General features: G+C 52.1%; 1 protein-coding gene across 1 annotated transcript; it reads right to left on the minus strand.

Annotated features, from left to right (window-relative positions):
• Positions 1–1,075: 1,075 nt before the first annotated feature.
• Positions 1,076–9,790, minus strand: PRR36 (proline rich 36). Its single transcript, XM_060184267.1, has 6 exons — positions 9,678–9,790; positions 8,924–9,195; positions 8,643–8,739; positions 5,108–5,241; positions 2,517–4,874; positions 1,076–2,088 (listed from the first exon to the last, which is right to left on the minus strand). Exons 2-6 carry the CDS (start codon positions 9,183–9,185, stop codon positions 1,598–1,600), a joined length of 3,342 nt encoding a protein of 1,113 aa, XP_060040250.1. The 5' UTR covers positions 9,186–9,195; positions 9,678–9,790; the 3' UTR covers positions 1,076–1,597.
• Positions 9,791–25,517: the final 15,727 nt, after the last annotated feature.

The raw sequence follows: 25,517 nt of genomic DNA on the forward strand, positions 1-25,517 counted from the left end.
TGCAAGGGGAGTCGCTTCACAAGCAGTGAAGCAGGTCTGCAGGTGTCTGTCTTTCTCTCCCCCTCTCTTTCTTCCCCTCCTTTCTTCATTTCTCTCTGTCCTTTCCAACAATGACAACAGCTATAACAATAACAACAAAAACAAAATGAAAAAAAAAAAAAAAAAAGACGAGCACTTCCAGGAGCACCGAGCCCCAGCAATAACCCTGGAGGCAAAAATAAGTAACTAACAGGGCCACTGGAAGTAGAGCCAGAAGAGCTGGGGTAGAAAGTATCAAGGCTCATGCCTGAGGCTCCAAAGTTTCATCAGTGCCCTGGTTAAACATAATAAATAAATAGCCAGGAAGGACAGGTGATGGTGCACCTGGTTAAGCACACACATCATAATGTGAATGACCCAGGTTAAAGCCCCTGGTCCCCACACGAGTGGGGAAGCTTCACGAGTAGTGGAACAGGGCTGCAGGTGTCTCTCTGTCTCTCTCCCTCTCTATCTCCCCCTCCCTTCACAGTCTGTCTCTATCCAATAAAAAATCAGTAAGTAAGGGGGTCGGACAGTAGCGCAGTGGGTTAAGAGCACATGGAACAAAGCGCAGGGACCAGCATACGGATCCTGGTTCGGGCCCGGTACAGGCCCGGTTCGGGCTCCCCACCTGCAGGGGAGTCGCTTCACAGGCGGTGAAGCAGGTCTGCAGGTGTCTGTCTTTCTCTCCCCCTCTCTGTCTTCCCCTCCTCTCTCCATTTCTCTCTGTCCTATCCAACAACGAACGACATCAACAATAACAATAATAACCACGAGGCTACAACAACAAGGGCAACAAAAGGGGGGGAGGTGGTCTCCAGGAGCAGTGGATTCATGGTGCAGGCACTGAGCCCCAGAAGTAACCCTGGAGGCTAAAATAAATAAATAAGGAAAAAAGTAGATCCAGAAAAAAAAAAATAGAAAAAGCCCATGTTCATGCACATGAAGTTTGATACAGAGCTCAGGGGCCCAGCGAGGCCACCTCCATTCAGTCCAGAACCTGCACAGCCCCCCCGAACCCCCACCAAGCTCTAAGAGACCAGGAAGACACACAGGCTGTGGGTAGGGTCTTTATTGAAACTGGGGCTTTTGAACTGGGGTAGATAACGACATGATTCTACGAAGAGACTCTCCTGCCTGAGGCTCTGAGGTCCCAGGTTAAATCCCCAGCACTACCATCAGCCAGAGCTGTGACAGACGACCTAGTGGGGGTTGTATTATTATATGGAAAACTAGGAAATGGTATGCATGTACAAACTATTGAATTTACTGTCGAATGTAAAACATTAATTCCCCAATAAAGAAATTAAAAGAAAAATAGAAACAGGGGTCTTTCCGCGGTGGACAATGCATTCGCAATGGGGCAGGGTTCAAGGGTAGGGCCAGGCCAGGCATGCGGGTGGACTGCCAGGCTAGCCCCCCCACAAAAAAATTCTAAGTAAGGCTGGGGGCTGAAGAAGGGGGCATGGGCTAAGGCCAATTCACCCGGCTGTGGGCAAGGAGGGCGTGGCCAATGTCGTGGGCGGGGCTCACATAAAGGGGCGGGGTTACGACGAGGGGCGTGGCTTGGGCTGGCTCCTCAGTGGAAAGTCTCCACCTCCACCACCGTCCAATCTCCCTGCGGGGAAGCCACGTCGTCCGGGGAGAAGCTGGTGACCGAGGTGATGCTGGCGCGGGACTCGTCCAGCGGAGACAGCAGTTCGGCCCAGCGGCCGAGCTCTGCGTCGCTGAGCGCGTTGCGTGCGCCCCCTGGCCCGCCGCCGCCCCCCGCGCCCCCGGGCCCTCCGCCGCCCCCCGCACCCTCGGAGGCCGCCAGCAGCAGAGTGCGGCTCAGCAGGTGCTGCACCACGCTGGCCTGCAGCGCCCCTAGCGGCAGCTCGCCCAGGCGCGCCTGCTTTGAGTCCCGGGGGGGTCCCACCGGCTTCCCCACGACGCCCGCAGAGGACCCGGGCGCGGGATCCAGGGGACACGGAGTGGCGGTGGCTGACTCGGGGCCTTCTGCCTCGTAGATGGTGCACAGGCCGTCGGAAGGACCAGCGCCGGCTGCAGGAGACCACGGCAGGGGCGCACCTGCCGGGAGAAAGAGACAGGCTGGCTGGGCAGGTGAGGGCGGAGCAGGAGGGCAGAGCCCCGCCCCTAGCCAAAAGCCACACCTCTTTCCACCAGTGGGAGGCTCCGCCCCTAGCCAGAAACTCCGCCCCCTACTCAACGCCCCGCCCCTAGCCAGAAACTACACCCCTTCCACGGTTGGGCTCCGCCCCTAGGGGCCACGCCCCGCCTCTTACAAGAAACCATGCCCCTCCTATTGTTCTGGCCCTGGGGCACCGCCCCTAGGAGGAGGCCACGCCCCTCGCGGTGCTCTGATTGGCCAGACGCATAGGAGCTGGGGGGGTCTCCATTTAGGCCCCGCCCCTTGGCAGAAGCCACATTCCCCAGGGAGGTCACGCCCTCACTTCTCTGGCCCCGCCCCTGCTCGGAAGCCACACCCCTCCGCTCACCTGGGGTACCGCGGACAGCCAGCGGCGGGGCGGGTCCGCGGCTCCAGGAGGCTGGGTGGCAGGCGGCGAGCTCGGCATCTGCAGGCGGGGAGGCCGGGGCGCCCCCCTCGGGCCCGCTGTCATAGCCGCGCAGCTCCTCTGGGGTGCTGGTGGCGCTGCTGCTGTGCCCCGCCAGGTCCGGGCCGCTGAGCGTGCTGGACGGACTTCGCGATGGCGGCGGCGGCGGGGCCGGGGTCAGCGCCAGGGTCAACCGCGGGCCGGGGATCGGGGCGTCGGGGCCCGGGGTCGGGGGTCGGCGAGGGGCGTGCAGCGCCGGGGAGGTGGGGGGAGACGGAGGGGTCTGCAGCGGTGGCAGGACCAGGGCTGGAGGGTCCAGCGGAGGGGGCGTGGCCTGTTGTGGAGGGGGCGGGGTCTGGGGAGAGGGCGGGGTCTGCAGAGGGGACACGGGTGAGCGCTGGGGAGGGGGCGTGGCCAGTTGTGGAGGGGGCGTGGCCTGCGGAGAGAATGAGGCCTGAAGAGGGGACAGGGGAGAGCGCTGGGGAGGGGGCGTGGTCTGCAGAGAAGGCGGGGCCTGGTTTGGAAGGGGCGGGGTCCGGGGAGAGGGCAGGGTCTGCAGGGAAGACTCGGGTGGGTGCTGGTGAGGAGATGCGGCCAGAGGAGGGTCCTGGAGAGGAAGTGAGGCAGGAGGAGGAGGTGTCTGCAGTGGGGGCAAGGCCGGAGAAGGCGGGGCACAAATAGGGGGGGTGGTCTGCGAAGAGGGCGGGACCTGGAGAGGGGCTGAAGCCAGGGGAGAGAAAGGGGCCTGGAGAGGGAGGGAAGTAAAGGGAGGCGAGGTCTGCACAGAGGGTGTGGTGCTGGGAGGGGGTGGGGCCTGGACAGGGGGAGTGGTCAGAGGAGAGGGCGGGGCCTGAAGAGGGGCTGCCGCCCTGGGGGAGAGAGGGTCTTGGAGAGGGGGTGAGGCAGGGGGAAGAGGAGCCTGCACAGGCAGTAAGATCAAAGAAGGCGGGGTTCGTGGTGGGGGCGTGGTCTTGGGAGAGGGCGGGGCTTGTGGTGGGGGCGGGGCCTTGGGAGAGGGCGGGGCCTGAAGGACTGAGGCCAAGGGGCAGAGAGGGGCCTGGAAAGTGGGAGAAGCAGAGGGAGAAGGGATTGCCTCGGAAGGGGGCGTGGTCCTGGGAGAGGGCGGGGCCGGGGGTTCAGGAGGGTCTTGTGGAGCTGGGGAGCCAGGAGGAGCAGAGGGAACTTCCCGCAGAGAAAGCAGACCCGGCAGAGGGGATATGGCCAGAGCCGGCGGAGTCTGAGGAGGGGTGGTGGCCAGGACAGAAGGGGGGTCCTGCAAAGACGGTGACCCCAAGGGAGGTTGGGGGCCTAAAGGAGGATCCGAAGCAGAGAGCCTGGTCAAAGGCAAGGCCTGTGGGGGGGACGTGGCCGTAGCCAGAGAAGAGCCCAGCATGGCAGGCGCGACCAGACTCCCCGCAGAGGGATAGGGGGCTCCCAGCAGGGTTGCAGCCGGCACAGCAGAAGCTGACACAGGAGGGGTGGCCAAGGGAGAGGAGATGGGGAGGGGAGACAGAGAAGATAAAGCTGGGGAGGTCTGGTTGGGGGGTCTACTCTGCAGAGGAGGGGGAACTGCTGGGGAGATGGGAGACAAAAGACTGGAGGGGGGCAGTGGAGGAGAGGAGCCCGCAGGAGGGGAGGCCCCAGCGTGGGTGGGCGGGGCTAAGGGTGGGGGCGTGGCCGGCGGGGAGGGGAGGCTCTGCAGAGCCAGCGAGGCATGTGGAGGGGGCGTGGTTTGTGGAGGGGGCGTGGCTTGTATTGGGGGCGTGGCTTGTATTGGGGGCGTGTTCAAGGGGCCCACCCTCCGCTGGGAAGGCGGCGTGGTGGGTGGAGACGGCGGGAGCGGGTCCTGCAGGGGCGCAGCTGGGACCCTCTGAGGAGACTGTGACACTGATACTGTCCTAGCTGGTGGGAATGACGTGGCCAGAGGACAGAGGCCCTGCACGGGGGCTGCGCCTTTTTTTAGGGGTGTGGCCTGCGGGGGGCGCAGCCCTTTGGATTTAGGGGGCTGCCCCAGGGTGCGGGGTGCTCCCCCGGGGGGCGCCCCAGAACGGGCGGCTGGGGAGGGCAGAGAGGTGGCACTGGAACCCAGAGGGCGGGAGGCTGGCTTCTGGAGGCCGGCACTCTGTCGCCTCCTGGTGGCAGGGCTGGATTCCGGGGTGCCGCTCACGGGTTTCTTGGGGGGTTCAGTCTGGGGCTTCCGGGCACTGGGGGCAGCCCGATGGAGACCCACTTCGGTGCCCGCAGCCCGGGACCGTCGGGAGGTGGCTGGGGAGGGAGCAGCGGGGGTGGGTCCAGAAGATTCTGGAGACAAAAGCGGAAGTGGCAATCATGAAGTGTCACGGATAAGGCCAAGAAGACAGCCTAGAGGTTTTGCAAGAAAGGCTGTCAACCCCTGAGGCACCCAAGGTCCCAGGTTCAACCCCCACCACCACCATCAGCCAGAGCTGAGCAGTGTTCTGGGGAAGGGGGAAGGTTAAAGTCATGGACAGTTCCAAATCTGTCACCTTGACTACCCAACCCATCCTATCACTCACCTCTCCGGGTCCCAGCGCCCAGAGGGGTCCTTCTAGATGCTTCTGGGACTTTGCTTCTGGTCACAGGCTCCTCAACCGGGGGCCGGAGACCCTTCTGTGCAGGAGGACAGAGCCTGGGGACAGAAGGGACCACACTCAGAGCACAAGCCCAGTTTGACTCATATATACCCAGTGTCCATTTCCCTCTCTCTGTTTCTTTTTTATTCTACTTATTTATTTATTAGAAACTGCTAGAAAGGAAGAGAGGGGGCTGGGTGGTGGAGCACCTGGTTAAGCGCATGTATTACAATACACAAGGATCCAGGTTCGAGCCCCTGGTCCCCACCTGCAGGGGGAACGCTTTAGGAGTGGTGAAGCAGGGCTGCAGGTGTCCCTCTGTCTCTCTCCCTCTCTGTCATCCCCTTCCCTCTTGATTTATGGCTGTTTCTATCCAATAAATAAATAGATAATTTTTAAAAAAGAAAGGAAGAGAGACACCTGCATCCCTACTTCACCACTCATGAAGCTTGCCCCCTGCAGGTGGGGACCAGGGGCTTGAACCCAGGTCCTTGCGCAGTAACGTGTGTGCGTTCAACCAGATGCGCCACCACCAAGCCCCCCATTTCCCTTTCTCTGTTGACCAATAATGGCTTTTGCCCAACAAGCACAGGGAGGGAGATCAAATATCCCACACACACACCTCCATTCATTTTACTTATTTAATAAGTGAAAGGGAGTCGGGCAGGAGGTAGTGAACATAGCTAGGTACATATGTTACCGCAAGGACTAGGATTCAAGCAAGTCTCTCTCTCCCTCTCTCCTTTCCCTCTCAGTTTCTGAGCCTCAGGCATGAGAGTCTCTTTATATAACCATTATGCTGTCTACTCCCACCCTCTCTCTCAATTTCTGTCCTTTCAAATAGGAGGGAAGGGAAGGGAGGGAGGGAGGATCAGGCAGTTGTACAACTAGTTAAACCTATACAGTAGGGGCTGGGTGGTGGTGTACCTGGTTGAGTGCTCAGGTTACAAAGCTTGAGGACTGTGGTTCAGGAGGTGGCGCAGTGGATAAAGCACCGGACTCTCTAGCATGAGGTCCTGAGTTCCATCCCTGGCAGCACATGGACCAGAGTGACGTCTGGCTCTTTCTCTCTCTCTTCTGATCCTCTCAGTGATAAATAAATAAAATTTTTTAAAAAGAGGGGGTCGGGCGGTAGCACAGCGGGTGAAGTGCACGTGGCACAAAGAGCAAGGACCCACCACAAAAGGATCCCGGTTCGAGCCCCCGGCTCCCCACCTGCAGGGAGAGTCGCTTCACAGGTGGTGAAGCAGGTCTGCAGGTGTCTCTCGGTCTCTCTCCTCTATCTCCCACTTCCCTCTTGATTTCTGGCTGTCTATATAATTAAAAAAAAACTTTTTAATATTTATTTATTCCCTTTCTGTTGCCCTTGTTGTTTTTTTATTGTTGTAGTTATTGATGTCATCGTTGTTGGATAACATTGAGAAACGGAGAGAGGAGGGGAAGGCAGAGAGGGGGAGAGAAAGACAGACACCTGCAGACCTGCTTCACCGCCTGGGAAGCGACTCCCCTGCAGGTGGGGAGCCGGGGCTCGAACTGGGATCCTTACGCTGGTCCTTGCGCTTTGCACCACCTACACTTAACCCACTGCGCTACAGCCCGACTCCCTTTAATCTCTTTTTTATATTTTATTGATTTATTTCTTATTGGATAGAGACAGAGGGAAATTGAGAGGGGAGGGGGAGAGGAAATGAGAGAGAGAGAAACAGAGAGACACCTGCAGTCCTGCTTCACCACTTGTGAAGCTTTCCCCCTGCAGGTGGGGACCGGGAACTTGAACCTGGGTCCGTGTGCGCTGTAACGGAAGCGCTTAGCCAAGTGCGCCACCGCCCAACCCCCTGAGTTTGATTCATTGGCAATTCCTGTTCCAGAGTGATGCTCTGGTCCTAACTCTGGCTCACTATCTCTCATTAATAAATAGAGTTTGCAGCCCAGGAAAGAATGGTGAAGCAGGTCTGCAGATGTCTTTCTTTTTCTCTTCCTCTGTATCTCCCTCATCCTTTTCCTTTCTGTATCTATCCAATAAATAATAATAATAAATTGAGTCAGGCGGTAGCGCAGCAGGTTAAGTGCACATGGTGGCAAAACACAAGGACCAGCATAAAGATCCCGGTTCGAGACCCCAGCTCCCCACCTGCGGGGGGGGGGGGCACTTCACAGGCGGTGAAGCAGGTCTGCAGGTGTCTGTCTTTCTCTCCCCCTCTCTGTCTTCCCTTCCTCTCTCCATTACTCTCTGTCCTATCCAACAACGACAACATCAGTAACAACAATAATAACTACAATAAAAAAACAAGGGCAACAAAAGAGAAAATTAATTAATTAATAAAATTAAATTTAAAATAATCATGATAAATTGAGAAGGGCCACTCAGTAGTGGACCTGGTTACGTGCACATATTACAGTCTGCAAGGACCCAGGTTCAAGCCCCGGGTCTCCACCTGCAGGGAGGAAAGCTTCATGAGTGGTGAAGCAGGGCTGCAGGGGTCTCTTTATCTCTCTCCCTCTCTATCTTCCCTTCCCCTCTCAATTTCTCTCTGTCTCTATGAAACAAATAAATATTAAATATTTTTTTAAAAGAAAAAAACTGTACAGGGGTAGATAGCATCATGGTTATGCAAAGAGACTTTCATGCTTGAGGCTCCAAAGTCCTAGGTTCAATCTCCCTGCAACACCATTAGCCAGAGCTGAGCAGTGCTCTGGTTAAAAAAAAAAGGGGGGGGGTGGTGTCGGGGAGTAGCGCAGCAGGTTAAGTGCAGGTGGCACAAAGCACAAGGGCTGGCTTAAGGGTCCCAGTTCGAGCCCCTGGCTCCCCACCTGCAGGAGAGTCACTTCACAGGCGGTGAAGCAGGTCTGCAGGTGTCTGTCTTTCTCTCCCTCTCTGTCTTCCCCTCCTACTCTCTCCATTTCCTATGTCCTATCCAATAACGACGACATCAATAGCTACAACAATAAAACAAGGGCAACAAAAGGGAATAAATATCTTTTTTTTTAATTGCGGGCCCAGGTTCAAGCCCCCTGTCCCCACATGCAGGGGGAAAACTTCACGAGTGCGGAAGCAGGGATGCAGGTGTCTCTCTGTCTCTCCCCTTCTCTAGCTCCCCCTCCCCTCTCAATATCTGGCTGTCTCTATCCAATAAATAAAGACAATAAAAATAAATCATGGGAGTCGGGAGGTAGCGCAACGGGTTAAGTGCACGTGTCGCAAAGCCCAAGGACCCGTAAGGATCCGGGTCCGAGCCCCCAGCTCCCCACTTGCAGGGGAGTCGCTTCACAGATAGTGAAGCAGATCTGCAGGTGTCTGTCTTTCTCTCCCCCTCTCTGTCTTCCCCTCCTCTTTCCATTTCTCTCTGTCCTATTCAACAACAACGACATCAATAACAAGGGCAACAAAAGGGAATAAATAAATTTTTTTTTTCAAAAATCATATATATGGTAAAGACGATGTTATTAACTGCCCATGCTTGAAGATGGGACGTGTTACCTGGTCCCAGGGGTTCGCCCAGGGCTAGATACGGAGCCCAGGCTGACGTTCTTAGCAGGGGTCCGCTCCCCTCTTCCAATCGCGGGGGGCCTGGAGGCTGGGGGGGTGGGGGGTGGAGAGGAGAAGACACAGTCAAGGAGGAGTCCAGTAAGGAGGTGGGGGAGGCTGGTGCCTGGGAAAGAATGAGGTTGGAAGGCTGAGCCGGGATAGGGGTGGGGGAGGCTGGGGGACAGAGAACTGAGGATGGGGAGGGAGGTGGGTAGCAAAGGAAGTTGGGGTACCTGGATTCCGTGGGCTGCTCCCTGGGCTCTTCGTGGATGCCCCCCGAGAAGCAGGAGCCTCCGGAAGCGCGCCCCCTCGGGAGACCCCGGCCAGGGGCCCCCGGCCCGCAGCCCCCGCCGCCCCCAGGACGCGGAGGGCAGCGCTGGTCACGGGGGGCAGGGGTCTCGGGGACCCCGGGGGTCTGGGGGTCGCAAGGCTGGGGGGGCGAGAAGCCAGCGTCTTCCCGGGGCCCCCGGCCTTGGCCTTGTCCTTTTTGTCCATGTCGCACTTGCTACAAACACAGCACTGGTCAGCACCCCCACTTTCTTCCTCTCCCCAAAGACTCCTATGTCCCCCCCCCGCCTTTTTTTTTTTTAATTATCCTGGTGCTAGGCTGCCTTGAGATGGGGGTGGGGGCACCACAGAAGCCCAAACCTCTACATGCATCCACTCCCCCAGCCCAGCTGGACACTGTGGTCTCCAAACACACACACACACAGCACCCCACTTTCAGGCCCAGCCCCCTCCCCCCAAAAAAAAAAAACCTTTTCCAAGGGTAACATCCACCACCACCCACTCTGGGACCCAGACAACTAGCCAGGGTCCATGGTGGAGACCAGAGTTTCCAGATGGTGGGGCTTGAAGCCCCCATTCCGTGGTTCCCCAGTGGCCCTACCCCCCAAATTTTTTTTCTCCCAGCCTCACCCCCACCCCCACCCCCACCCCTAAATTTCCCCCCAGCCTCCCCCGGGGCGCGCCATGGGATGGAGGCACCTGCTGGCTGCCTCTGCTCCCGGGTTCCTGGAGACAAAGAGCCGCCTCCCCAGCCCGGTCCCCTCCCCCAGCCGCGGTCCTGGGGGGCTTTGGGGGTGCGCGCGCTGGGGGGGTCGCCACCTGCTGGCGCCCGGCTCACTGGGGCTCTGGGGCAGGGGCCGCGGGGCTCCGGGTCGCCTGGGTGGGGCTGCGCGCGGGCTCGGCGGCGCGGCTGCAGGGGAGGGGGAGGGGGAGAGGGAGGGGAGGGGAAGAGAGGGAGAAGGAGCGGGGGGCCCCGCCCCTCCGTGCGCGCAGGGGAGGGGGCGCGCGCAGCCGGAGGGATTCCCGGGAGCGCGCGCCGAATGGAGGGAGGGTGGCACGCGCAGGAGGGAGGGGCGGCCTGGAGGGGGCGCGCAAGGGAAGGGGCTGGGGGGGGGGGTGGTAGGGGAAGGGGTCCACGCCCTCACCTCTGCCCAGGCGCACCCCCAAAGCAGTCCACCAAGGCCATCACACAGACCTGGCTTCAGGGGACGCACTCCATCTAGAAGCTCAGATTTTTGTTTTGTTTTGTTTTGATTTGTTTTGGGGGGACGACAGACCCTCTACTTAACTGGGGAGATGAAGCATTGGGGGGGGCGGTGGATAAGGCATTGGATTCCTGAGAATTGGAGGTCCTGAGTTCAATTCCCAGCAGCACATGGAGCAGAGTGATGTCTGGTTCTTTTTTTCTCTATCCGCCTGTCTTTCTCATAGAAAGAAAGAAAGAAAGAAAAAGAAAGAAAGAAAGGGAGGGAGGAAGGAAGAAAGAAAGGAAGGAAGGAAGGAAGGGAGAAAGAGGGAAAGAGAGAGAAAGAAAGAAATTCTTTTTTCTTATCTTTTTAAATTTTTTTAATATTTTATTTATCTATTCCTTTTGGTTGTCCTTGTTGTTTTATTGTTGTAGTTATCATTGTTGTTGATGATGTTGTTGTCGTTGTTGGATAAGACAGAGAGAAATGGAGAGAGGAGGGGAAGACAGAGAGGGGGAAAGACAGACACCTGCAGACCTGCTTCACCGCCTGTGAAGCGACTCCCCTGCAGGTGGGGAGCCGGGGGCTCGAAACGGGATCCTTATGCCAGTTTTTGCACTTTGTGCCACCTGCACTTAACCCGCTGCGCTACCGCCTGACTCCCCCAATAAACCCTTTTAAAAATCAACGCTTGGGGAGCGAGTCAGAGCATCACTCAGGCATAAATGAAGTCAAGAATTGACCGCTCAGGACCTCACACTTCCAGGACTGATGCTCCAACCTGTACAGCACCTCCTAGTACAGGGCACATGGACCCGGGTTCAAGTGGCTAAACAGGGCTACAGGTGTCTCTCTAGCTCCCTTCCCTTTCCTTCTAAATTTCTCTGCCTCTATCAAAAACAAGAAAGAAAAAGAGAGAGAGAAAGAGCAAGAAAAAAAGAGAGGAAAGAAGAAAGAAGCCAGGTGATCGCATACCTGGTTGAGCGCACCTGTCACAGTGCTCAAGGATCCGGGTTCAAGCCCATGGTCCCCCACCTGCAGGGGAGAAACTTCCTGCGATGAAGCACTGTGACACTTGTCTCTCTGTCTCTCTCCCTCTCTATCTTCCCCTTCCCTCTTGATTTCTGGCTGTCTCTATCCAATAAAAAAAAAGATAATTTCTAAAAATATTTATTTATTTCCTTTTGTTGCCCTTGTTGTTTTATTGTTATAGTTATGGTTGTTGTTGTTATTGATGTCGTTGTTGTTGGATAGGACAGAGAGAAATAGAGAGAGAAGAGGGGGAGACAGAGAGGGGGGAGAGAAAGACAGACACCTGCAGACCTGCTTCACCACTTGTGAAGCGACTCCCCTGCAGGTGGAGAACCTGGGGCTCGAACCAGAATCCTTATGCAGGTCCTTGCACTTCGCACCACCGGCACTTAACCCGCTGCGCTACCGCCCAACTCCCCCAAGAAAAGTTACTTTTAAAATAGAAAGAAAGGAGGAAAGGAAGAAGGAAGGAAGGGAAAGAGAGAGAGAGAGAGAGAGAGAGAGAGAGGAGAAAGAGTGGGTGGGGATAGATAGCATCACGGTTCTCCAAAGAGACTCTCCTGCCTAAGGCTCCAAAGTCGCAGGTTCAAAGCCACTCCCTACCTCCTCCCCCGCACTGCCATAAGCCAGAGCTGATCAGGGCTCCGGTGGTTTAAGAGAGAGAGAGAGAGAGAGAGAGAGAGAGAGGGAGAGAAAAAGAAGACCCTGGTAGTCCAGGAGGTGGTGCAGTGGATAAAGCATTGGACTCTCAAGCATGAGGTCCCAAATTTGATCCTTTTGCATGTGCCAGAGGGATGCTTCTCTCCCTCCCTCTCTCTCTCTCTCTTTCATTTAATAGGGTAAAAAGAAATTGAGAAGGGAGGAGGAGATAAAGGTGGGGATTGGTGGCAGACCCAGGGAAGTGCACATAGTACCAAGTGCAAGTCCCACACAAAGATTGGATGGAAATCCCCAGCTCCCCATCTGTAATGGGGGAAGCTTCCCAAGTGGTGAAGCAGGGCTGCAGGTGTCTCTCTGTCTCTCTGCCTCTCTGTCTCCCCTCCCCTCTCAATTTCTCTCTGTCTCTAGCCAATAAAATGGAAATAATGACAGCCAGGAGCGAGCAAGAGCTGCTGCAGGTGCAAAGACCCAGGTTCAAGCCTTCGTTCCCCACCTGCAGGGGAGAAGCTTCATAAATGGGGAAGCAGGAGAGTCCAGTGGTAGCGCAGCGGGTTACGCGCAGGTGGCGCAAAGTGCAAGGACTGGCGTAAGGATCCCGGTTCGAGCCCCCGGCTCCCCACCTGCAGGGGAGGCAGCCTCACAGGTGGGTGAAGCAGGTCTGCAGGTGTCAGTCTATCTCTCCTCCCTCTCTGTCTTCCCCTCCTCTCTCCATTTCTCTCTGTCCTACCCAACAATGATGACATCAATAGTAACTATAAGAATAAAACAACAAGGGCAACAAAAAGGAATAAATAAATAAATAAATAAAGGAAAAAAAAGAGAAGAGAGAGAGCAGAGTATCACTCTGGCACATACAATGCCAGGGATCAAACTCAGGAAAACATGCTTCAGGGACTAATGATTAATGTACTGCGCCCCCTCCTGGCAAGCTTGCTTTTTTTCTTATTGGATAGAGACCTAGATTAATGGACAGGGGAGGGGAAGACAGAGGAGAGAGACAGAGAGACACCTGCAGCCCTGCTTCACCACTTGTGAAGCTTTCCCCCTGAAGGTGGGGACCAGGGACTCGAACCTGGGTCCTTATGCACTGTAATGTGTGCGCTTAACCAGGTGTGCCTCTGCAAGAGCAACAAAATGGAATAAATAAATAAATATAAAAGAATAAATGGTAAAGCAGGGCTGCAGGTGTCTATCTAGAGCTCCCCCTCTCAATTTCTCTCTGTCTCTATCCAATAAAATAAAAAATAAAGAAAATGTCCAAACCAAAAAAAAAGTATTAAGTAATAAATATGGTTGATGGAGCCCTGTGGTGGCACAGAAGTTGAGCACATAGGTTACAAAGCACAAGGACTCGGGTTCAAACCCCCGATTCTCAACTGCAAGGGGGAAAGTTTTGTGAGTGGTGAAGCAGGGCTGCAGGTGTCTCTCTTCCTCTCTATCTCCCCCTCTGCTCTCAGTTTCTCATTGTATCTATCCAATAAATAGATAAAGATATTAAAATGTTTAAATATTTATTTATTTATTTATTCACTTTTGTTGCCCTTGTTGTTTTATTGTTGTAGTTATTATTGTTGTCGTCGTTGCTGGATAGGACAGAGAGAAATGGAGAGAGGAGGGGAAGACAGAGAGAGGGAGAGAAAGACAGACACCTGCAGACCTGCTTCACCGCCTGTGAAGTGACTCCCCTGCAGGTGGGGAGCCGGGGGCTCGAACCAGGATCCTTATGGCGGTCCTTGTGCTTTGCACCACCTGCGCTTAACCTGCTGCGCACAACTCCCTAAAAAATTTATTTTTTTTTAGATTTTATTTATTTATTGAGAAAGACAGGAGGAGAGCGAGAGAGAGAGAGAGAGAGAAAGAACCAGACATCACTCTGGCACATGTGCTACCGGGGATTGAACTGAGGACCTCACGCTTGAAAGTCCAGTGCTTTAGTCACTGTGCCACCTCCGGTCCACCCTAAAACATTTTTAATTAGAAATGTGGTTGAGGGATGGGGGTAGATAGCATAATGGTTACACAAAGAGACTCTCCTGCCTGAGGCTCTGAAGTCTCAGGTTCAAACCCTCGCACCACCATAAGCCAGAGCTGAACAGGGCTGGGGTATTTCTTTCTGTGTCTTTCTCTCTCTGCATCTCACTCAAAAATAAAAATGAGTAAATAAATAAAAATACTAAGAAAGAAAGAAAGAAGGAAAGAAAGGAAGGAAGGAAGGAAGGAAGGAAGGAAGGAAGGAAATGTGATTGAGTATGTAAAGAAATTGGAGCCCAGTGAATCACGGTGGGGGTGAGTAACAAAGCCACTGTTGTAGACTGGAGAACAAAATGGTTAGACCACTAATTACAGAGGATTAAGTTCTCATCCAGTAATCCCACACCTAGGGAGGGCCAAGCCCAGAAGAAAGAAAGCAGAGGCTCCACCCTCCTGTTCTGAGCACATAAGCATTGTCTAGAGTGTGCGAAAGGTAGACATACTCCCCACATGTCCATGACTAGATGAATCGAGAAAGAATATATGGTACACACACACACATACACACACACACACACACACACACTCACACATACGCACACACACACACACTCACACACACACCACACACACACACATACGCGCACACACACACATACGCACACACACACATACGCGCACACACACACATACACACACACACACTCACACACACACACCACATACACACACACACTCACACACACACACATACGCACACACACATACACGCACACACACACATACGCGCACACACACCACACACACACCACACACACACACACACCACACACACACATACACACACCACACACACACACACTCACACACACACACACACCACACACACACACTCACACACACACACGCACACGCACAAACGCACACACATACACACACCACACACACACACCACACACACACACACTCACACACACACACATACGCACACACACACTCACACACACACACCACACACACACTCACACACATACATACGCACACACACACATACACGCACACACACACACACCACACACACACACACACACACCACACACACACACATACGCACACACACACACACTCACACACACACCACACACACCACACACACACACACACACACACACACACACACACTTCGGAGGGAAGTTCTTCCATGGACTATTACTCAGGCGTGAAAAATGCGGCAATGTCGGACAGATACTTTAGTGCGGATGTAGTCTGGTGAGATTCTATTGAGTAAAACAAGTCCATCCTCTGTGTGAGGACTCTAGTGGAGAGCTTTGAGAGGCAGGAGGGTGGGGACACAGAACTTTGGTGGTGTGTGTGGTACGGAACTAGATCCTGTCACCTTACAGGGTCTTGTGACCGGCTATTCATGACAAATAAGAAAGGGGAGAAATAAAAAGACTAGTGACCTTAAATTGTTTTTGATACGGGAGTTGGGCAGTAGCGCAGCGGGTTAAACGCAGGTGGTGCAAAGCGCAAGGACCGGCGTAAGGATCCCCGGCTCCCCACCTGCAGGGGAGTCGCTTCACAGGCGGTGAAGCAGGTCTGCAGGTGTCTGTCTTTCTCTCCCTCTCTGTCTTCCCCTCCTCTCTCCATTTCTCTCTGTCCTGTCCAACAACAATGACAGTAATGACAACAATAATAACTACAACAACAATAAAAAAACAAAGGCAACAAAAGGGAAAATAAATATTAACAAAAATAGTTAAAATTGTTTTTGATATTTTATTTATTATTTCCTTTTTGTTGTCCTTGTGTTTTGTTGTTGTTGTAACTGATGTCGTCATTGTTGGTTAGGACAGAGAGAAATGGAGAGAGGAGGGGAAGACAGAGGGGGAGAGAAAGACAGACACCTGCAGACCTGCTTCACCGCCTGGGAAGTGACTCCCCTACAGGTGGGGAGCAGGGGGCTCGAACCGGCATCCTTTCATAGGTCCGTGTGCTTTGCACTATTTGTGCTTAACCCACTGTGCTACCGTCCACCGCCCCCCACCACCACCTTTTATTAAACAACTGCCCTGCTCAGGTCTGGCTGGTGCTTGTGCTGGGGACTGAACCGGGGACCTCAGAGCCTCAGGCTTGGAATTTGTTCTAAAGAGTCATTATGCCTTAGCCCTTATTTTATTGATTGAGTTGGGGAGGGAGGTGGTGAAGTTGCATCACTGTTGAGCTCTGACACATTCTGGCCCATAGCTTTGTTTTGTTCCGGTCAGACCAGGACTGTCAAACAGCTCATTTAGTTAGGGCACTGCTTTGCCATGTGTGAGACAGTTTGAGCCCAGCCCCCACCACCCTGGAGAAAGCATCAGACTGTGATCTCTCTCTCCCTCTCTCTCTCTTCTTTTTTTAAATGTATTTATTGGGGATTAATGTTTTACATTCAACAGCAAATACAATAGTCTGTACATGCATAACATCCCCCAGTCTTCCGTATAACAATACAACCCCCACTAGGTCCTCTGTCATCCTTCTTGGATCTATATTCTCCCCTCCTGTCCACCCCAGAGTCTTTGACTTGGGTGCAATATGCCAATTCCAGTTCAGGTTCTACTTGTTTTCTTTTCTGATCTTGTTTTTCAACTTCTGCCTGAGAGTGAGATCATCCCATATTCATCCTTCTCTTTCTGACTTATTTCACTTAACATGAATTTTTGAAGGACCATCCAAGATCAGCCAAAAACAGTGAAGCCACCATTTTTTATAGCTGAGTCATATTCCATTGTGTATCTAGACCACAACTTGCTCAGCCACTCATCTGTTGTTATTACAAATTGTGCTGCCAAGAACATATGTGTACACAGATCTTTCTGGATGGATGTGTTGGGTTCCTTAGGATATATGCTCAGGAGAGGAATTGCAGGGTCATAGGGTAGGTCCATTTCTAGCCTTCTGAGAGTTCTCCAGACTGTTCTCCACAGAGGTTGGACCAATTGACATTCCCACCAGCAGTGCAGGAGGGTTCCTTTGACCCCACACCCTCTCCAGCATTTGCTGCTGTTACCTTTTCTGATGTCTGACATTCTCACAGGAGTGAAGTGGTATCTCATTGTTGTCTTGATTTGCATTTCTCTGACAATCAGAGACTTGGAGCATTTTTTCATGTGTTTCTCGGCCTTTTGGATCTCTTCTGTGGTGAATATTCTGTCCATGTCCTCCCCCCATTTTTGGATGGAGTTATTTGTTGTCATGTTCTTTTTTTTTCTTTATATGTTTGGACAGATAGAATTGATAGAGGAGGGGAAGATAGAGAGAGAGAGAGACAGGGGGCTGGGTGGTGGTGTACTTAGTTGAGCACACATGTTACAATGTGCAAGGATCCAGGTTTGAGACCCAGTGCCCATCTTCAGGGGGAAAGATTTGTGAGTGGTGAAGCAGGGCTGCAGGTGTCTATCTGTCTCTCTCCCTCTCTATCTTCCCCTCCCCTCTCCATTTCTGGCTGTCTCTATCCAATAAAAAAAATAAAGATAATAAAAAATTTAAAAATAGAGTCAGAGACAGGTGGTCCAGGAGGCAGCGCAGTGGATAAAGCACCGGACTCTCAAGCAGGAGGTCCCAAGTTCACTCCCTGGCAGCACATGGACCAGAGTGATGTCTGGTTCTTTCTCTCTCTTCTCCTATCTTTCTTATTAATAAATAATTTTTTTAAAAAAAAATAGAGACAGAAAGACACCTGGCAGCCCTGTTCCACCCCTCATGAAGCTTCCCCTGGGGCCGGGCAGTAGTGCACAGGATTAAGTACACATAATACAAAGCACGAAGACCAATGAAGGATCCCGGTTCGAGCCCCCGGCTCCCCACCTGCAGGGGAGTCGCTTCACAAGCAGTGAAGCAGGTCTGCAGGTGTCTGTCTGTCTCCCTCCCTCTCTATCTTCTTCTCCTCTCTTGATTTCTCTCTGTCCTATCCAGTAAAATGGAAAACATGCCTGCAAGGATAAGTGACAGCACAACAAGGCACAATGATAACCCTGAAGGCAAAAAAAGAAAAACTTAAAAAATAAAAAGCTTCCCTCTTTGCAGGTAGAGAGTGGAGGCTGGAACCTGGGTCCTCAGGCATGCTAACATGTGCAATTAACCTGTGCACCACCACTCAGCTCCCCCACCCCTACTATTAAAAAAAAAGAAAAAGAGGAGTCGGGCGGTAGCGCAGCGGGTTAAGCACACGTGGCGCAAAGCACAAGCACCAGCATAGGGATTCCAGTTCGAGTCCCCGGCTCCCCACCTGCAGGGGAGTCGCTTCACAGGCGGTGAAGCAGGTCTGCAGGTGTCTGTCTTTCTCTCCCGCTCTCAGTCTTCCCCTCCTCTCTCCATTTCTCACAGACAGTGAAGCAGGTCTGCAGGTGTCTGTCTGTCTCTCCCCCTCTCTGTCTTCCCCTCCTCTCTCCATTTCTCTCTGTCCTATCCAACAACAACAACATCAATAACAACAACAATAACTACAACAATAAAAAAAAACAAGGGTAACAAAAGGGAATAAATAAATAAATAAATAAATAAGTAAATACTTAAAAAAAAAAAAAAAAAGACAGGCAAGACAAGAAAAAAAATGTGGAGGAGGTTGGGCGGTGGTGCAGCGGGTTAAGCTAACGTGACACAAAGCACAAGGACCGGCGTAAGGATCCTGGTTTGAGCCCCCGGCTCCCCACCTGCAGGGGAGTCATTTCACAGGCGGTGAAGCAGGTCTGCAGGTGTCTGTCTTTCTCTCCCCCTCTCTGTCTTCCCCTCCTCTCTCCATTTCTCTCTGTCCTAGCCAACAACAAACGACATCAACAATAACGATAATAACCACAACAAGACTACAACAAGGGCAACAAAAGGGGGAAAAATGGCCTCCAGGAGCAGTGGATTCACGGTGCAGGCACTGAGTCCCAGCAATAACCCTGGAGGCAAACAAAAAAGAAAAAAATGTGGAACGCCTAGTTTGCTTGCCTTGAGGTACAGATAACAGGAGATTAGATCTGTCTGACTCCACTTTGTAGAATTCTTCAAAATATTGGCTGCAGGGCCTTGCTGATGCCTCAGTGAATTGAATGCCCACATTTCCATGCAAGAGGATGCAAGTTCAAGCCCCAAGTCCCCACCTGCATGAGGGAGAAGTTTCTGGAGCACTGAAGCATGGTGGCAGGTCTCTCTCTCAAGCATGGTGGCAGGTCTCTCTCTCTCTCTCTCTCTCTCTCCTCCATTTTAAGAAATAGTCAGTGAATGAGTCATGCAAGCATGGGGCCTTTCCAACAGCCCTGATGGTAAATAAATAAATAAATAAACAAACAAAATTTGCTGGGAGCCAGGTGGTGGCATACCAGGTGGTTGAGCGCACATGTTACAGTGCACAAGGACCCAAGTTCAAGTTCAAGTCCCCCGTCCCCACCTGCAGGGGGGAAAAGCTTCTGAGTTTGAAGCAGGGCTGCAGATGTCCCCCTGTTTCCTCCTTCCCTCTCAATTTCTCTAATCTCATCAAATAATGTTGGGGTGGGGGTAAGAGGGGAAAGGCTAGACAGCATAATGGTTCGGCAAAGAGACTTTCCTGTCTGAGACTCCAAAGTCCCAGGTTTAATCCCCTGCACCACCATCAGCCAGAATTCTGCAGGGTTCTGGTCTCTGTCTCATATTAAAATAAAATAAACAAAAATATTTAAGTGCTAGAAAGATAGCATCATGGTTCTGCAAAATAACTCACCTGCCTGAGTTTCCAAAGTCCTAGGTTTAAGCCCCAGTACCACCATCAGCCAAAGCTGCACAGAGCTATGGTTAAAAGAGAGGTGGGGTGGGGGTCGGGCGGTAGCACAGCGGGTTAAGCGCATGTTGTGCAAAGCCCAAGGACCGTCATAAGGATCCCAGTTCAAGCCTCCAGCTCCCCACCTGCAGGGGAGTTGCTTCAGAGGCGGTAAAGCAGATCTGCAGGTGTCTGTCTGTCTCTCCCTCTCTCTGTCTTCCCCTCCTCTCTCCATTTCTCTCTGTCCTATCCAACAACAAACGATATCAATAACAATAATAATAACTACAACAAGGCTACAACAACAAGGGCAACAAAAGGGAAAAAAAAAAAAAAGGCCTCCAGGAGCAGTGGCTTCATGGTGCAGGCACTGAGCCCCAGCAATAACCCAGGAGACAAAAAAAAAAAAAAAAAGAGGTGGGAGCTAGTGGTGGTGCACCTGGTTGAGTGCACATGTTACAGTGCACAAGGACCCAGGTTCGAGCCTCCAGTCCCCACCTGCAGGGGGAAAGCTTTATGAGTGGTGAAGCAGGGCTGCAGGAGTCTCTCTGCCTCTCTCTCTCTCTCTCTTTGTATCACCCCCTTCCCTCTCAATTTCTGGCTGTCTCTATTCAATCAGTAAATAAAGATAATAATAAAAATTAAAGAGAGAGAGAGAGAAGCAAAGCCTCTCTGTTACAGACTATGCTTAGACTTGAACCTAGGACCTCACGCTTGAGGGTCTAGGGCTTTAACCATTGCACAACCTCCTGGGATGCTGGACAAGTACTTTTGAATCTCTTTTTCCTAAGACAGGCAGGAAGGGAGATTTCAAGATCACACACACACATACCAAGAAACAAAAAACAAAACAAAACAAACAAACAAAAAAACACCTTTGAGTTTAGCATACAAACAGATCAAGGTTCAACTCTGCCAAGCCCAGGGCTTAATTTGGAGATAAATCCAGCTAAAACCAGGGAGGGTTGGGTGGGGAAGGGGGGGGGTCACTGGAGTGAGAGGAGACTCTGGCTTCTGAGAGGGGGTCCCCAAAGGGCTCTCCACTCCTAAGCCGTCCCCAGAATCTCCCGAGAGTCTATAGCTCTGTCTCCTAGTTCATAGCATGTTTTTCCTCTCGTCTTCTTCTCCCTCTCTGGCTGATGGTGGTGGTGCTGGGGATAGAACCTAGGACATCTGAGCCTCAGACAAGAGAGTCTTTGTTCAGAACCGTCAAGCTGTCTCCTCAGCTTTTATTTGTTTATTTGTTTATTGAATTATTTATTTACTGCCTCTAGGGTTATTGCTGGGGCACGGTGCCTACACCACCAATCCACTGCTCCTAAAGGCTAACCCCCACTTTTGCTGTTCTTGTTGTTTTATCATTGTTGTGGTTACTATTATTGTTATTAATGTCGTTGTTGTTGAATAGGACAGAGAGAAATGGAGAGAGGAGAGGAAGACAGAGGGGGAGAGAAAGACAGACACCTGCAGACCTGCTTCACCACCTGTAAAGCGACTCCCCTGCAGGTGGGGACCTGGGGGCTCAAACTGGGATCCTTATGCTGGTCCTTGCGCTTTGCGCCACCTGCGCTTAACCCGCTGCGCTACCGCCCCCCCCCATTTTATTTATTTTTATGACCGAGAGATACAAAGAGGGGGACCAGTTGGTAGTGCACCAGGTTAAGCGATCATAGCACAAGGAGCCCCCAGCTCCCCACCTGCAGGGGAGTCGCTTCCCAGGCGGTGAAGCAGGTCTGCAGGTGTCTGTCTTTTTCTCCCCCTCTCTGTCTTCCCCTCTCTCTTCATTTCTCTCTGTTCCAGCCGACAACGAACGACATCAATAACAACAATAATAACCACAGCAAGGGCAACAAAAGGGGGAAAAATGGCCTCCAGGAGCAGTGGATTCATGGTGCAGGCACTGAGCCCCAGCAATAACCCTGGAGAAAAAAAAAAAAATATATATATATATATACACATATACATATGCCTATGCCTATGCCTATGCCTATGCCTATACCTATACCTATACATATGCATATATATGATTTGAGGGGCCGGGTGGTGGAGCACCTAATTGAGCACAAGGGTTACAGTGCTCAAGGACCCAGGTTTGAGCCCCCGGGACCCCACCTACAGGGGCTAAGCTTTGCGAGTGGTGAAGCAAGGCTGCAGGTGTCTCTCTGTCTCTCTCCCTTTCTATCTCTCCATCTCCTCTCTATTTCTGGTTGTCTCTATCCAATAAATAAAGAAAGCTAATACAAATATTGAAATTTTTTTCATATGTTTCTATGCAGCCTGGGTTAGGAGGACGTCTCCTCCCTCACCCCCCAGACCCCCTGCAGAAGAATCTAGGATTTTTTTTTAATGATTTTATTTATTTATTGATGAGAAAAATTAAGAGGAGAGAGAAAGAACCAGACATCACTCTGGCACATTTGCTGCCGGGGATTGAACTCAGGACCTCCTGCTTGACAGTCCAAAGCTTTATCACTGCACCACCCCCTAGACCATACAGTCTAGGATTCTAAGCTTCTTTCTGTCCACCTGCGTACTGGGGGTGGGTGGGGGGCCTGCTGTCCCAGGGACGCCCCCGCCCTCCTGGAGCTTCCCCAGGCGCTGGGAGGCACCCAGTGGGGAGGCGGGGCTGGGCAGAGGGAGGCTGGGTGGGTGGAGCCCTGACTCACCCCGGAGGGGCCGGGAAGTCTGCGGGAGTCCCAGCCCTGGCTCCCCAGGGCTCCGAAACAGTCGAAATCCCCGTGTCCCAACCGTGAGTAGGTGGTCCCTGGGTCCCCAGGGTGGGGAGGTCATGGAGGACTATGGAGGGGTCCCAGGTGACACTGCGGGGACCCGGGGAGGAGGGGAGAGGTGGCAGGGAGAGAGGTGGCAGGGAGAGGCTTGGAGCTGACCCGGCCCAAGGACAAGAGCTCAGTGAAAATCCAAAAGCTGGAGAGGGGTGGGGAGAGGCTTGATTGTGGGAAAGGGGCACCTACCTCCTTCTCACCCTTGGCACAAACACACCCTTCAGAGCCCAGAGCCCTTGGAGTCCTAGACAAAGCCTATATCTTCTGAAACTCCTCAAATACATTTTACTTCTTTCTTTCTTTCTTTCTTTCTTCTTTTTTTTTTTTTTTTTTTTTTTTTTTTACCAGAGCACTGATCAGCTCTGGGGGTGCTGCAGGGAATTGAACCTGAGACTTCAAAGCCTCAGGCACGAGAAAGTCTGTTTGCATAACCATTATGCTATCTATCCCTGTCCTACTTATTTCATTTTAAAGAGAGGTTGAGAGAAAGAGAGAGAGAGAGACCAGAGCCCTGCTCAGCTCTGCCTGATGGTGGTGCTGGGGCTTGAACCTGGGACCTCAGAGCCTCAGGCAGGAAAATCTCTCTCTCTCTCTCTCTCTCTCTATATATATATATATATATATATATATATATATATATATATATATCCTTTTGTTGCCCTTATTATTTTATTGTTGTAGTTATTATTGTTGTTGTTATTGATGTCTTCGTTGTTGGCTAGGACAGAGAGAAATGGAGAGAGGAGGGGAAGACAGAGAGGGGGAGAGAAAGACAGACACCTGCAGACCTGCTTCACTGCCTGGGAAGCGGCTCCCCTGCAGGTGGGGAGCCGGGGGCTCGAACCGGGATCCTTCTGCCGGTCCTTGTGCTTTGTGCCACGTGAGCTTAACCCACTGCGCTACCGCCCGACTCTCAGTTTTTAAAAATAATTTTTTTGCATGACTATCATGTACCTCCTCAGCTAAAATATATATATTATTATAATATATATATATATATTATTTATTTTATTCTGGGGAGGGGACAAGGAGGAGGTGCACCTGGTTGAGCGCATGTTACAGTGTGCAAGTACCTGGGTTCGACCCCCGGTCCCTGCCTGCAGGGGCAAAACTTCTCAAAGGATGAAGCAAGGCTGCAGGTGTCTCTCTGTATCTCTCCCTCTCTACTTCCTCCTCCCTCTCAGTCTCTCTCTCTCCATATATATATCCAATAATAAATAAATAAATAATAAAAAGAGAACCCAGAGCACTGTCCTGCTCTGGCAAATGGTGGTGATAGGGATTGATTCTGGGACCTCAGAGTCTATTTACATCATCATGATGGTGTCTTCTAAACTCCTCTGGAACTTTAAAAATGTATATTTTAAAGGGGCCGGGTGATGGTGCAGAGGGTTAAGCGCACGTGGGGACCTGCAGTTTGAGCCCTTGGCTCCCCACCTGGAGGGGAGTCGCTTCACAGGCGGTGAAGCAGGTCTGCAGGTGTCTGTCTTTCTCTCCCCCTCTCTGTCTTCCCCTCCCCTCTCAGTTTCTCTGTCTTACCCAACAATAACGACAACAATAATAGTAACAACACCGATAAACAACAAGGGCAACAAAAGGGAAAAAAAAAGTGGCCTCCAGGAGTGGTGCAAGCACAGCGCCCCAGTGATAACCCTGGAGGCAAAAAAAAAAGTATATTTTATAATTAATTTTAATAAGAAATGTACAGAGAGAAAGATACAAAGAAAGACCAGAGCCCTGCTCAGCTCTAGCTGATGGTGGTGCTGGGGATTGAACCTGAGACTTTGGAACCTCAGGCAGGAGAGTTTTTTGTTTATGATGCTTTTTTTTTTTTTCCTTTTCTCCAGGGTAATCCCTGGCACTCTGTGTTTGCACTACAAATCCACTGCTCCTGGAGGCTATTTTTTTCCCATTTTGTTGCCCTTGTTGTTGTACTTGTTGTAGTTGTTATTGTTGTCATAGCTGTTATTGTTGGGTAGGACAGAGAGAAATGGAGAGAGGAGGGGAAGACAGAGAGGGGGAGAGAAAGACACCTGCAGACCTGCTTCACCACCTGGGAAGCGACTCCCCTGCAGGTGGGGAGCCGGGGGCTCGAACCGGGATCCTTATGCCGGTCCTTACGCTTTGTGACATGTGCACTAAACCCACTGCACTGCCGCCTGACTCCCTCAGGATGTTATTTTCAGGTCTTGCTTTTTCTTGTTGATTTGTCAGAGCTCTTTACATATGTGGGACTTTTTTTTTTTTTTTTTTACCAGACCACTGCTCAGCTCTGGCTTATGCAGGGGACAGAACCTGGGACTTTGGAGCCTCAGGCATGGGAGTCTGTTTGCATAACCATTATACTATCTACCCCTGCCCGGGCCTTTTTTTTTTTTTTTTAAATATTTATTTTATTTATTCCCTTTTGTTGCCCTTGTTGTTTTATTGTTGTAGTTATTATTGTTGTTGTCGTTGTTGGATAGGACAGAGAGAAATGGAGAGAGGAGGGGAAGACAGAGAGGAGGAGAGAAAGATAAGACACCTGCAGACCTGCTTCACCGCCTGTGAAGCGACTCCCCTGCAGGTGGGGAGCCGGGGTTCGAACCGGGATTCTTATGCCGGTCCTTGTGCTTTGCGCCACCTGCGCTTAACCCGCTGCGCTACAGCCCGACTCCCTTTTTTTTTTTTTTTTTTATGAAAACCCTGCTTAGTTCTGGCTGACGGTGGTGCCAGGGATTGAACCTGGAACCTCAGAGCCTCAAGCAGGAGATTATTATTATTATTATTTAACCATTATGCTGTCTCTCTCAGCCCTCCTTCTGCAACTGTTGATCCACAAGACTCCCCCACCCTGGACTCCCTCACCTCCACTCCAAGTTCTAACAGAGCAGCTTAGAAAAGTATACATGGGATATGTCCATACTTGGGACGTCCCCTGACCAACCCCACAGGGTCCGCCCTCCAGCCCCAGGTCTTGGTTCCGAGGTTAAGGCTGGGATTGGTGAGATAGTTCAGCTGGGTGGTGAGCTGCTTTGCCATGTGAAAGACCCAGGTTCAAGCCCAGGCCCTACTGAAAGGAGGAAGCTTGTGGCTGGCATCTCTCTCTCTCTCCTCTCTTTCTCTCTCACCTTCTCTGCTTCTGTGTCTCTCTAACTGAAAA

Source organism: Erinaceus europaeus, unplaced genomic scaffold (genome assembly GCF_950295315.1).
Source record: "Erinaceus europaeus unplaced genomic scaffold, mEriEur2.1 scaffold_530, whole genome shotgun sequence".
NCBI lineage: Eukaryota > Metazoa > Chordata > Mammalia > Eulipotyphla > Erinaceidae > Erinaceus > Erinaceus europaeus.

Coding starts and splice junctions, on each gene's coding strand:
- PRR36 (XM_060184267.1), bottom strand. CDS start 9,185: ATGGACAAAAAGGACAAGGCCAAGGCCGGGGGCCCCGGGAAGACGCTG. Junction 5,242..8,642: donor GGGCGAACCCCTGGGACCAG/GTAACACGTCCC, acceptor TTGTGCTCTGAG/TGTGGTCCCTTCTGTCCCCA. Junction 4,875..5,107: donor GGGCGCTGGGACCCGGAGAG/GTGAGTGATAGG, acceptor TTTTGTCTCCAG/AATCTTCTGGACCCACCCCC.